General features: G+C 40.2%; 1 protein-coding gene across 1 annotated transcript in view; it reads right to left on the bottom strand.

Annotated features, from left to right (window-relative positions):
• cabp2a (calcium binding protein 2a) overlaps positions 1 to 10,186 on the bottom strand; it is a 28,341-nt gene extending 18,155 nt beyond the window's left edge. The window contains exons 1-2 of the mRNA XM_028589660.1: positions 10,127 to 10,186; positions 9,576 to 9,758 (exon numbers count right to left, since the gene is read on the bottom strand). Of these exons, the coding sequence (XP_028445461.1) occupies positions 9,576 to 9,758; positions 10,127 to 10,186 (243 nt within the window). The remainder of the gene's footprint in view (positions 1 to 9,575; positions 9,759 to 10,126) is intronic.
• Positions 10,187 to 14,580: the final 4,394 nt, after the last annotated feature.

The following is a 14,580-nucleotide window of genomic DNA, read 5'->3' as shown; positions in this document are numbered from 1 at the left end:
AAATGGAAGCCTTAGTCCTGTAATGTTGTTTCCCATTATATATTTCACAGACGTGCACAGAATCAGCATCAGCTTTAGAATCTGCTTTAATGTCCGAGTAAGGGAATTTGACTCCAGCTTTTCGTTGCTCTCAAAGAACATACACAGAAACAGACATACGGCTTCAAACGAGGACACCAAAGCTGGACAAGGTGGACACAATCGACTACAATGTACAGCTATTCGTTTGTTTATAAATCAGTAAGACAATAGGACAATGCAATAGTGCAAATGGAATAAATAAAGAATTATTAATATAACCGGTTGCTTATATATCTGAGGTAGGTGGATATAACAGTAAATAAAGTGTATATTTAATAGATATTTACATGTTTAAAGTATGTGTTTAACACTATAAAATATATAATTTACTTGAAAGGTGGATGCTTGGTGTTACAGAGTTATTGCACAGGGATTGATCCTGTCACTGTGGACTGGTGTTCATTATAGAGACAGCCTGTGGGAAGAAAGTGTTCTTTTGTCTGGTTGTTTGGTTGAAAGACACAGTCTCACTCCCTCAAAAAACGATGCCTGTCAGGGGCCTCTGGCGTTAGTTACTGATGCAAAAAGTCTCCTTAGCGTCTCAGTCAGATGCACGGGGCTTTCAACTAATTCCAGTGAAAGTCCTGTGTTGTTTGACCCATCTACCACTCCAACCTGCCTCCTTATGCAGGTTTTAGGTCTTTCATACTACTCTCTACCGCTGTTGCGCTTCATACTACGTCATCTTACAGTGCAGCTGTCGAGCTACTGCTCTGCCCGGTGCATCCCAAATGCTAAAGGGTGATTTTTGCGTCGGTATCTGACTCTGAGGGCCAGATGTACTAACGCTTTTGCGCCCACTTCAGGTGTATTTGTTTCGCACGTAAAAGCATGGCAAAGTATGTACAAACAGGGCGCAGACTGCCTGTCGTGGAAACTGAAAATTGCAAATTGCGCTTTTCCGTATCATGCATATGCATTCACGGGAGGGTCAAGGGGAAAGTGGGAGTTTCCCATAAAGAGATGGGAGGGGATAGCGTAAAGTGCGCCTAATTATGTATTCCGCGGTATGTACAAAAACCGCCCATGACAGCGCGCCTCTATTTTGTGGTGAAAATTATCCGCCTCTTAAAAGCAGGTGTAAACCAGCCGCAAGCAGATTTCCTCGCATATGCGTCCTGATGAAATGGCGGCAGTAATCCGAGCAAGACAAAGACATAGGCCAAGGAGACAATTTTTGCAATATTACAGTTACCGTATTTTCCAGACTATAAGTCGCACTTTTTTTCCTACTTTGGCTGGTCCTGCGACTTATAGTCAGGTGCGACTTATATATCAAAATATATATAATTTAACATGTTTTTAAATGTTAATTCATACTGAAAACATTACCGTCTACAGCCGCGAGAGGGCGCTCTAGGCTAGGGACAACTATATGCTGCTCATAAAGACAACTGAGAAAGAAAAGAGATTACAAACTGCAGGTAGTAAAATATGCAGCCGAAAACGGTAATGGAGCAGCAGAAAGAAAGTTTGAAATGAGGGAGAAACTTGTGAGGGACTGGCGAACAGGTGACTCTTACTGCAGTGAAGAAAACAAAGAAAGCTAATCGGCTAATCGCGGGCTGAAGGCGAGATGGCCAGAGCTGGAGGAAGGAGTCGGGAGGGGCTTGTCAACGGTGCAGTTACGTCTCCACGCCTTTTAATACATCCATGCTCCACGCCCTGCTAGCTAGTTGTTCTGGGTGCTATTGTATAGTTCAATAACTGTTAATGTGTTACGTTAACATACCGGACACCTACCGTATTCAGGCTGTTGTTCTGGGTGCTGTTGTGTAGTTGACAGATGAAAAAATTCTAAATAAATGCGACTTATAGTCCGGTGCGACTTATATATGTTTTTTTCCTCTTCATGACGCATTTTTTGACTGATGCGACTTATACTCCGGAGCGACTTATAGTCCGAAAAATACGGTACTGGAAGAAATCAAAGATGACATTGAATCTTCGACTCAGCGTTCACATTCCATTCCAGCAGTTGTTAAACTCCTCGCTATATTACAAATATTGGCATCAGGATCATTTCAAAGAGTCATAGCATCAGCAGTGGGAATATGTCTGCTCTCATCTCAGTAGGTCAACACCAGCCATCTCGAAAGATTTATTGACAGGGGCTGCAGATGGTCGAAGGGTGTAAATGTTGGCTTATTAAACACGCAGTAAAACCCATCCAGGTCTCGCCAGATGAATTGACGGGAGTGCAGTTTGAAATCCCTGCTGTCCCAATTCAAAGAGAGCTCCAGCTCATTTCACCAGTCAGCGTCTCCTGGTAATCCTATAAAGAGCTGCTGCTCCTTCAACAACTAAATATTGACTAGTGGGTGGTGAAGGTTTAGATGTTCCTCCCTGGTGTACGTGATCAGAGAGGGACAGCTAAAAAATGAACTAATAAACAAAAAAGTACTAGAGATCCCAACACCAAGGCCGCCGTCCACGCCACACTTCGCCAGAATTCTTTACATTCATTTCATCATATTTCATGTAACTACAACAATGCCTTAGGGTGGTAGAGCAGTGTGTTGTTTCTTGTACAAATACAAAGGGAAACATAAAAAGTAGACATATGCACTTGCAGTAAAGCACATGGACACAGAAAGAAAAAGCTAAATAGTTTCTGTCTTGCTCAGTGGAAAAAGAAAAAAACAACCCACTGCAGGCAGCAGTCGACAGCCCGGAGTGAACACAAAGCTTTTCAGCCATAAAACCCAAAACAAGGCAGCTGGGTGCGAATTTGTGCTCTATTACTCGACAACAGGAAGCACACCAGATGCCTGAAAGACAAGGATAGAAGATAGGCCAACAGAAAATCCAGTAAACAACATGGATACATTCCAAAAGTCAGGATTTTGCATGCCATGCAAGGCTAACAGCTTTGGTGTAGGCCAGGGGAAACAATTTGGCTGAGTTGGGGTGTATTCATGTGTATTTGCATGCTTACATATGCGCGTTGACACACAAACACAAATGTATCACAAATGCTGTAAATCAGTTTATGTGCGGACAACTGGGGTAACAAACAAACCTATGCAGATACTGTCTTCAACCAACCACAATCTAAAAGAATAAGGACAGCCTGCATACATTGTGATATTGTGATGATGCACAAGTTACAGCTTTGCACAGATATATCACAGTGATATCAAATGGCCACAACTTGCATCTCCCACTACCATAATCCCAGTGCTTTAAAGACGGGTACATACGCTCTTATGTGTAGTAAATCCTACTGAGCCTGTTTGACGTCAGAAACATAAAGCGCTCATCCCCTTATTTAGTCTTTGTCCTTATACTCTAAACCATCCATGCCTTTTGACATGGAACGTGTGCAGATCTCTCTAGCAAATGCATGTATTCACTATATCTGCTAAGACATCTGTGAGATGAGTTGCAGGGAGGATGATCAAGCCCAAAGAGAATTGAACTAATCCCATCTGAGGTATAGGGTACAGGGCTGCAACTAAGGATTATTTTCATTGTCGATAATTCTGCCGCATGTATTTTCGCCGATGTCGTGTTGTGTTGTGTTGGAATTTTAAACTCTGGTGGATTTATCAGGACTATGGTTAACTGCTCCTCAGATCTCTGCAGGGTAAATCCAGACAGCTAGCTAGACTATCTGTCCAATCTGAGTTTTCGCTTGCACGACTATTTTACAGCGGCTCCGTGAGGAGCATAGCGCCACCCATGATGAGTGTGATTGGTTTAAAGAAATGCCAATAAACCAGAGAACGTTTTTCTCCCATCCGGGAATGCTATGTGGACCAAAGCGAGACAACCTTTGGCTCTACGATGTGTTTTGGTTTTAGTTGTCATCAGTCTTGTTTCCATCCACAGTTAGCAACTAGCTGGTGAACATAGAGGAGCATTTTGCAAGTTAATGACAAATATTTACTCAGGACTTAGTGGAGACCAAAGGAGAGAGAATATTAGAAACACAACTCCAAATGAATGCTATTGCTGCTCTGTGTCTGTGTAAATAGGCAATTGTTTGCTAATATGTCAATGTTGTGTTAACAACTTGTTCTGCTGCCGCCGAGTGGACAGAGACAAATCTATGAATGCAGCTTTAAGTCCAACTGCAAGTGGAACATGGGGAAAATGCATTCAAAGCCAACCATTGACAAATAGAAGCTGATTCATCATTTCTAAGTTCAAAATAAAATCAGATACAAGTACTATTTTAGGTGGACCGACCATCTAACATCAATTCAGCAAATGGTCTTTCTGTGTAAGACCCAGAAACATTTTGAGAGTGAGACCACGAGGAAAGACGGAAATAAAGATTAAAGAAAGATGAACCATAGATGAAATAGTTATCCATATTTTTTCATATTACTTCATGAAACCTTTATCAGACCTGAACTTACAGATCTAAACCCCAGGCAGAATAGTTTATCTAAATAAAAAGTGCTGGTACAGTCAGCGGAGGATTTCAATTCAACTTGACAGATTTGGATTGTCCCACATTCCTAAAAGGATGGTAATGCCTTTTGCATCTGTCCAAAGTTTGTTTAAGCATTTTCATGTGAACTAAAAGTTACGTTTTCTGAGAGGTCCTGGAGGTCCATGGATAGAGAGAAAGATTCTCTGCAAAAATAGGATGAAGGGATAGAAAATCGCAGCATGGTTTTTTATCTCCCTCCATGAGTATAGGACACAACTGTTGCTGCTAAGAGTGCCTCAGTGTTAATGGTCCATCAACTAACCCACTTTTACATCTGTTTACTAAAGCTGCTTTTGTATTTAGTTCCCATTGCTTTGTAGGCATTGTCTATAAATTCAATTCAATTTGTGCCCGCTATTTTACATGTGGGAGGAGAAAATTGATATAACGATCTTATTGAAGATTGCACGCTTCATAAGCAGTTAACACAATGACTGTCCTCCACGTACAGCCCTGGAGATTTTACAACACAACCTTCTTATTCGTTAGAATGAGGCCTGTCCAGACACACAGCGGGGATGCCAACGCAGGGAGCACCGGAAAAGATCAGAAAATGCATCATTCTAGACCATGGGTCTTCAACGTTTTTTAGGCCAAGGACCCCTTAGCTGAAAGAGAGATGGAGCAGGGACCCCCACCAAACATTGTATTAAATTGATTCACATATTAAACTAGGCCTACAATAACATGTAGGGCAGCCTAAAGCCTTTACACATACCATTTGATGGTACGTACAATACTAAGCTATTAAAATAATAATTGGCATATTCATATATTAATAAATCATAGTTTAATGTTAAACATACATGTAGCACAGTGAATCCTTAAGCAGATCAGGAGCCCCTACAACATACGTATATTGTATCAAATTAAGTTGCATATTAAACTGGGCCTACAATAAAGTGTGGCCAGCCTAAAGACTACATACCTTTTTAATTTATAGAACACTAAGCTATTCAAATAATTGACATTTTCATATATTAATACATCTATAATAAAAATATAGTATTTTCCAATTAAGAGATGTGGGATATTCCGGTATTATTCGGGTTTTAGAGGCATTCTTTGGACATGTATACAGCACATTCGGAATATGCGTCTTAATCTGGGTTTTTAACCACAGTTTACGGCCAGTTTACGACCTCTTGCCTGTTTATGGCGTATGGTCAGCTCTGTCGTTGTACACAAACAAACCAGCCAACAGTTTGCAAGGCTGCACACCTGATAAGAAGGAGAAACACAGCTACTTATAAACATTATCAAAGACTTGGATATCAACAGGTTTTTGGATATAAACGGACATTTCAACCTCTCCGTTTTTTCAAAAATAACACATGCACAGTATATGCCTTCAAGAACATGCCAAACCTGTAGGTGGCAGTGTAACGAGAAGCTCAAGCCCACGTTAGCCAATCAGAATCCCGAAAATAGCAACAACAGCAACGAATCTCTTCCTCTTTCTCTTTTGAACAAAGATGAAACCTCCGTTTTTCTCAGTTTACATGCAAACGTGCAAATAAAGTTTTCCAAAATCTCCACTCTGGCCGGAGTTTTTAGAAATAATTGTTTTCAGAGGCGACTTCTCCGTTTGCGTGTTAACAAAGGGCACAAACCAAGTAATAACCATGTATTCTGTACCAAACAAAGATTGTCCCTGTAGTCTGTAGGATAGGATTTGTAGGCCCGAACGTGCAGCAACACAATACTTAATTCAGAATGGTTTGACACATATTTTGCCCTTAAAGTTTGCGCCCGCCTGCAATTTGGATATTGCGCTAGTCCATATTGCAATTTCCATAAAATTGCGATTAATTGTGCAGCCCTAAACCACGGTACCTTCTGCCAGCACGATTTCCTGTGACAAAAAAAAGAAAGGTAGCCAACTGCATTCAAATTAAACAACCATTCCATTTTGTCATCGTCAGCGCACCAATTGTTTTTTTTTTTAAACAGACATTTCACTCAATAAAGACATTCTTAACTCATAATGACAATTCAGAAGACAACACAGAATCTGCCAAACTCAAGGGCCAGAGGAAAGATTCCTGTTATTATAATAAAAATAAAAAAAAATAAAGACCTTTGACTTTTTCTGTGCCATAATAGTGTCTGTTTTGAATATATGTTCGTAAATTTGGTATTTACAAGATATCTTTTAATCTTTTTTTCTTTAAATCTAGCAAGTAACTTTCTTCAAATTTGTTAAGACTTCATGTGATAAATAAAGTTGATTGATTATAGTGGCCAGGTGTGTAAGACTGAAATGACAAAACAACACACACATACATACACACACACACACACACACACACACACACACACACACACACACACACGAAAGGAACATGGGACAGACTACATTATCGCAAATATATGTTAAGATACTGAGTTAATGGTAACAGCATGTTGTTCACTAGTCCTATACAACATAAAGTGACTAAAAAAAAACAACTCTCAACATTTTAAAATTATCTTGCGCAGGGATTAGGGCAGCACAATATGAGGAAAATATGCCATATACAATAACGTTCTTGAATATTGCAATAATCATATTGCAAATGTGAGTGTGTGGACGCTCAGTTCTTTGACTCGCATTTAGAATGAACTTCCCCTTTCTGCTGTTCCTCTTTCTGACCTGTACACTGTCTTTAACCATATTCCGCAGGATTGATCCTCAGAAATGGCTTTGTTGCATCAGCCTATGAGAAATCTAATTACGTGTTCATCCCATCAGCTCTTAACATGATCTTGACTTGAAATGAAAAAATAATCCTTAGCGCTCGTATGTTTTTATTCCCTCTACATGATCCCACTCAGGTCACAGGAATGTTGTCAGGACATTACGGTTCATACCCCTGCACTCTGTTGTTATTACATAAATCATTCTGGATTATCATCTTGGAAAATTGAAGAAAGCTACGTTATTGTATTTGGGTGCATCATATTCTCACATTCTCATATTTAAGGGTCTCATATGAGCTCATTTCTTACAAAGACATGAGAAAAAAGTTTAATAAGGGAAAATCCTTCAGTTTCTCATCTCTTATTTTCTTTGAGATAAAAAAAAACTGCAATGTTTTGCCATAAACAAAGGCGATTGTGTGTATTTATGATGCCTAACACACATGTTAAGTGTGTCTCCTTCCCCATACAACATTTGCATTTCTTGGCACGTCACTATGATTGTCAATAGCCCTTGTCAGACATGGAATAGGTCACATTTCTTTGTGGCTATTTGTCATTCAAATACAGTTGTTTTTTACATGAATGTTCCTTACGGCTTTATTTAGAACATTTATTAAAGTGCCCAGTTGTGCAAGAGACAGCAGGGGTGAGATCTTAAAGATCTTATCATAGCAAAGAAGAAGACCATTTTCTGTTCTCGCAGGGTGCATCACTGATGGACTTGAATACATACTTTTCCACTGAAGCCTTAATTAATGACCACCATCACCCATTTTCACAGTGAATTCACTGATACATTCATTTCATTATTTAAAGTTATTAGAGAGAAAATTCTGCTGCCTGTTCTACATCTGACAGTGCACAAACATTACACGTAATTTCTGTAGGTAAAGTGTCTTAATGGATATTCATTTACAGCACAGTGGATGAGTGAATAGGGCGTGCTGTTACTAGGCCAACCTAGAGAGACTGCCATTGTGATTTATATGTAGAAGTGAATTACGTGCTTATTCAAACATGAGACAAACATGTAAACTTGCCATTCCATTTACATAAAGAAGTGCATGTCTGGGGCGCCTGGATAGCTCAACTGGTAGAGCGTGCGCCCCATGTACAAAGGCTCAGTTTTTGTCGCAGCGGCCGCAGGTTCAACTCTGACCTGCGGGCCTTTGCTGCATGTCATTCCCCCTCTTTAACCCCTTTCACATCTTCAGCTGTCCTAAATAATAAATGCCTAAAATGCCCCCCAAACAAATCTTAAAATAAAAGAAGTGCATGTCTAAAGGGGCTTAACAGTGGAAGAGCATGAACCTGGTAGCTGGACTACAGTATGTGTTGTGTCACATGTGTGCGTATGCGCTCACGAGATACAAACAAAATGGGGACCCACTCATCAAAACACACACACACACACACACACCTTTTCTGGGATAAAAATAAACCAATGTCCAGTGTGAACTTCCTCTAATAAAAAACAAAAAAACTATTCTTAATCATCACATACAACTGACATACAGACAACATTCCTAAGCGGTAGGAACAATGGATAGCTATAAATACAGCATCCAGGGACCAACTTGGGATTCAGTGTAGGACTGGGCAATATATCGATGTTATATAGATATGAGGCTAGATAACCTCTTAGATTTTGGATATCGTAATATGACACAAGTGTTGTCTTTTCCTGGTTTTAAAGGCTGCATTACCATAAAGTGATGTAATTTCTGAACTTACCAGACTGTTCCAGCTGCTCTTTTATATGCCTTTAACCACTTAGTCATTATATCCACATTACTTATGATTATTTTACAAAAATCTCATTATGTCAATGTTATGTGAAAGCACCAATAGTCAACCCTACAATATCGCCGCAATATTGACATTGAGTATTTGGTCAAAAATATTGTGATATTGGTGCACCTCACATGGTAGAGGGCGCGCCCATATACAGAGGTTCACTCCTCGATGCAGCAGCTGTGGGTTCGAGTCCAACCTGCGGCCCTTTGCTGCATACTATTACCCCTCTCTCTCTCTCCTCTTTCATGTCTTCAGCTGTCCCATAAATGAAGGCTTAAATGCCCAAAAATAATCTTAAAAAAAAAAAAATTATATATATATATTGTGGTATTTGATTTTCTCCATTTCACCCAGCTGTAGTTCAGTGTTTTGGTCAGGGACACCTTGACATGTGGCCCTGTGCTCGTAGCTATTTAAATGTATTTTAGCAGCGAGCAGTATTCAAAAGGACATTTTAATCATAGTGTAACGTGTGTCAGCCAAACGTGTGAACGCCACCACAACGTAGACATGCACTCACATACAAAGACACCCGGGGGTACACGTTACGCCCAGCTCTGTGTCCTACCTGGCCGAAGACTGAGTCGACGATGGGTCGCAGCTTCCTTTTGTCTCCCTCTGGCAGCCAGACGTCATCGGGGTCTCCCACGGGGGAGGAGAGACTCAAGGTCTTGGCCTTAGGCTTTGGAGGCCTCTTCATACTAGATGAACTCCATCGCCTTAATGATTCGATCTTCTTCTTGATGGAACCCTGGAGAACGGTGTATGAACAAAGAGAACATGAAATGGGAACGTTGTCTCACAAGAAACGCAAGAGAAAGAGGAATGAGTGAGAGATGAGAAGAGATTATGAATGAATTCCTGGAAAGGACAGCATCAGAAAAAGGTTGAGGTAAAAGAAGCCACAGCAGCAAAGATACACTCACACACCTACTGAAGGTGCAGTTGGAGCCACAAAAACAGCATTTATTTATTTTGTTAATAGAAAAGTTAATGTCTGTGCCAGCCAGGCCTGAGAAGACAAATGCTCGGTCCCCACAGTACATCACATTGAGTTTGTAAGAGCACCAGTGGCAGAATTTAGGACACAAAGTCATATTTTGGCATCCATCCACTGACCTTCTTGATTAACTTCCCCTCTGGCACCTCCACGGATAGTACGTTTTTGGAGTCTGTCATCTTTTCAGCGCAGCTTGCATGCACAGAGACGACCTCTTTCTTTCTCTCCGTCTCTCCTGCTGTCACGCTTTGGTCCACTCCTCTTTATCTGTCTCTAGAGCATCTGACACTGGTTGATAATCTGAGGCATATCTCCTACTGTTGTTGCCCCTCCTTCTCTCATCCCTCCTCCTGTATTTGCATCCATCACTCACTTTTTCATCTGTCGGCTTCTATCCCCCTCTTCTCTTGGCCTCTCCCCCTGTAAATATTGCAATCGCACACTGATGCTAGTTCATTCAGACACACATGTTTACGCACAAGGAAAAAATGTTTAGCTGTCTTTTTAATTGATATAAAATAAATAAACCAAAAAATTGTCTGTCACTTGAACACCTATCTTGTCTTTTTACATGGCACACTTTTGGGTTTTTAATCCTCTGCACTTTGCAGTGCTTCCCATTGCTTTCACCAAATGATACACCTCCCCCCCCCCCCCCCCCCCCCCCCCACACACACACACACACACACACACCTGTTCCTGTTTCTGCTGGGCTGCTGGCTGTATGTGTGCGTGTGTGTGTGTGTGTGTGTGTGTGTGTGTGTGTGTGGGGGTGTCATTTGAAGGTTGTGTTGTGTCTCTTTGAATGGTCCTGTTGCATCTATTTTTAGTCGCTTTCTATGTCTTTGTAGTCAGAGTTCTTTCTAGTGGTACGTATTTTTGGTCATTTTGTGTTTGGTATTTTTAAGTCATTTAGCGTCCCTTTGTGGTCGTCTGCTTTTCTGTAGTCATTTTTTTTTTTTTTTTTTCAGAAGCATTTTGTGAGTCAGGGACCCTGACCCCATAGGCCCCCTAGGCAGGGGCGTCAGACTGGGGGTAAAACCGATACTGATTACCAGGGCGCAAGGGGAGAGAGGGCCCTTGAAAAGTCTGGAATATATTTATTTCACCTGGATATTTTCATTTCCTAATTAAATTTCATAATGCATGTCAGATGAAATGCAAAGTTAGTGTATTGGCTGAATAACTTGGTTGATTGACTGACTACATTTTGTATACAAAAAATACTATCTAAGGTCTCACCCACCCCTTGCTAATGCGCCAAATGGTTTAGTCCATCTGCACGCATTTTGTTGAGCGTCTGGTGGAGCGCAAACTTCTGCTGTAGAAATGTCTTTCTCAAAGAAAGTCAAATCAGGCTACCAAAAGAAAGGAAAGACAGGAGGAGGAGAGAAAACAGAATGAGGGGAAACAATTGGTAACTGACTTCTTTTCAAAGAAAGGTGAGCGCATACTAGAAAACTAAATCCATGGTGCTAAACTGCTTGAATATCTCCGCGACCATTAGTGCTAAAAACGGACTAAGACAACCCATAGAAAGAGCAGAACATACACTTTCAAATGATAATTTGGTTATACATGTAATCTGAGTATAATAATAGGCTATAATGTCTATAATTAGCAATAATAGGCTAATCCGTGTCATAGGTAGCTTGGTAGCTCATCGGTAGATACATATGTCAACATTATAGTTATGTCAGATTCAGTAGAAGCAGATGTTAACATTGTGAAACACATGGCCCTCAGTTTCAGAAACTGTCACAGCAGGGAGCAACAGACCCCTCATCCTCCTCTTTGGATTTGAGACAAGGTGAGCAAACCATGTTTAGCCATTTTGACTGAAAGGTGTTAAGTAACACTAACATCTTTGTGTGTTCTATTATATTAGGTTACAATTAGGATAAGAGGTTAATATCAGATGTATCCTTCAAAGAGAAAGTTGATAGAGAACATCTGATTGAGGATGATGGGAATGAAGACAGCAGGGAGCTCTGAGCACTGTGTGGAAATGAGAGATGAGGAACTGGAAAGTAGGCAGAGCAGTGCAGACCAGTTTTTGCCAGAGGATCCAGGACTATGGCCAGATAAATTAACCGATGATCAGAGAGACACCATAGTACGCAGGCTGGCAAGTAAAGGTAACAAGAAAACAAACAAAATGTATTAGTAACCACAGTAAAGTAGGCTAGAGAATGTTGAGGAAGGAGGTTTGAAATGTGTTTTATCAGGGTACTCTAAGCATTACAGTTAATAGTTATTACCATATAAACAGCTAGGCCTACAGATTCATGTGTACAGAGGCCCAATTCTTTTTTTTATTTTTTTATTTCCAGGGTCTGGTGCTACGCCCCTGCCCCTAGGCCTCTGGGCCTGAACTTGCCTGTTTAGTAATTGGTAGGGGTGTGGTTGTTAGAATTTCTAAGTTGCTGGATTTAAACATCAGCCTGAGGAGAGTTGACAGCTGACCACTCCCCTTAGTAAACCACACACACATTCACACACACACACACACACACACACACACAAAATGCCAGTCTGACAACTTTGTTATATTGTTAATATGTGGTATGGGAACAGTTTTTCTGCCAAAGAGAGAAGGGAAGGGCTCAGCAGAGCAAGAGTTGACAGGTTGATATAACTTCATGCAGTAACAGATATATTGAAAGTGAAGGTAACAAACATAACTCATTATTTAGTTGGTTTGAACAACAAGCCTTTTTTAAAGAAGACATTTTGACTGGTGACAATAGTAAAAGTGTAAATAATAAAATGAATAAGAATTAGCTGCTTTGGTTTCAGGGTCCTGGTGTTGTGCATGCATGAAATTTCAATTACACAGCTTATGCAAGAATTTGTCACTAACCATGGGTGAAGGCTAAAGATGACAGTGTTGAGAACACTGATAACACAATCTGTGCCTAAAACAAATCTGCAACTGGCATCTTTGGCACCTCCGTAGCAATGCCAGCCGAGGCCCATGGGTATTGTAGTAGACATGTCTGCCATGCCGAAATGACGGACAAAACATGATTTCTCAGAGTCAAAGATGAAATGATTTAAACTGTTGGCCACAGAATTACCCTATAGGAATCCTGTGTTTCTAAGTTCAGTAGAAGATATAAGATATAATTAAAAGAAATGTTCAAATGTCGGTCTTTGTCAAATCCCTTGCATCCTTTGTAATGTTTGCAGCCCTCCGAGGTTGAAAATCATGAGAAAAAAATCCAATGTTGAATGGATGAAAAAAGAGTGAAAACTAATTAACACTATTTAGTAAAGCTTGACCAGAGCAAAGGCTTTACTGCTGGTTAGGGGCAGCGTATTCACTCAATACTGGACCCAAGATTTCAAAGATTTTGGTTCACATAAGTCACTAAAGACACCAATACATAGGAAAATAGGGTCTGAGTTGAAAAATACCAAACCAACTGTATTTAAATTAGCACACATTTATTCTAGATATTGCACCATTTGCATAATTAAACAAAAATTCAGAAAACTTTTAATACACAAAGAAATATTGTCATGATGTAAATAATCAACTGGAGAAGATTCATGGTGATTTCTGTTCTGTTCTGTCCTATTCACCTGTACTGTCTTCCCTTAACATGGGTGCCAATGGGAAATTGGCATCACCAATTTCAATATTTTTCATGGTTTTCCAACACTTGGATCTCTTACGACTTTTTATATGTTATAGAGGAGACTTTTATGAGTGATGTACATTTGTCACATTTTTTGTTGTAATTCGTGGTAGATTTACCCATTTTTACTCACAAAATACTTGTACTAAATGTGGTCCGGCTAACAAGCACAAATCAGAAACAAATCCAATAGCTGAGTGCTTCCTGAATAAAGGACTTTATAGACGCCACTGCCAATTACCAAATTAAGCAAATCTGTTAAAGAAAGATAACGTTCGTAAGATGACGCCCGCCGGAGAACGTTTTGCTTGATTTGATTTGTTGTGAATTTGGATTACAGTAAAAAAGCTGCGATGGGAACAGACTTTTCGTATAGTGTTTCTTAAGCTGTAATTCACATAATAACCTGTCTGCCAAAGAGAGGAGGGAAGGGCTCAGCAGAGCAAGAGCTGACAGATCGATGGATGCAGCCAAGTGCTTTACAAAACAGATATATTGAAGGTGGACTTAAACATAACTGTCATTAGTATTTAATTGGTTTCAGCAATAATCCTTCTTCGCAGAAGACATTTTGACTGGTGACTATAGTATAAGTGTAAATAATAAAATGAATGAGAATTAGCTGCTTTGGTTTCAGGGTCCTGGTATTGTGCATGCTGGCTCACTGCCACAGAGTTTCAGATTCTGCAGATTAGTTATAAGTAAAAGTCCCACGGACTCACAGTTGAAGCACTACGACTTGGACTGGCATCAAACTCTCCTTGGTGAACAATTATGTTAGAAAATATCTGGATCTTTGTAGGTACTATCCTGTGTACATAAGAATTTTGGGGGAGAAGCACTTCAATGACTGGATTGGTATCATACTCTCAAAAAAAAGGTGATTGTTATAAACCATAAAACAGACAATGCCATAAACCCGAGGCCTA

This window comes from Perca flavescens, chromosome 2, assembly GCF_004354835.1.
Source record: "Perca flavescens isolate YP-PL-M2 chromosome 2, PFLA_1.0, whole genome shotgun sequence".
NCBI lineage: Eukaryota > Metazoa > Chordata > Actinopteri > Perciformes > Percidae > Perca > Perca flavescens.
This window is presented reverse-complemented; position numbering and strand designations above follow the sequence as displayed.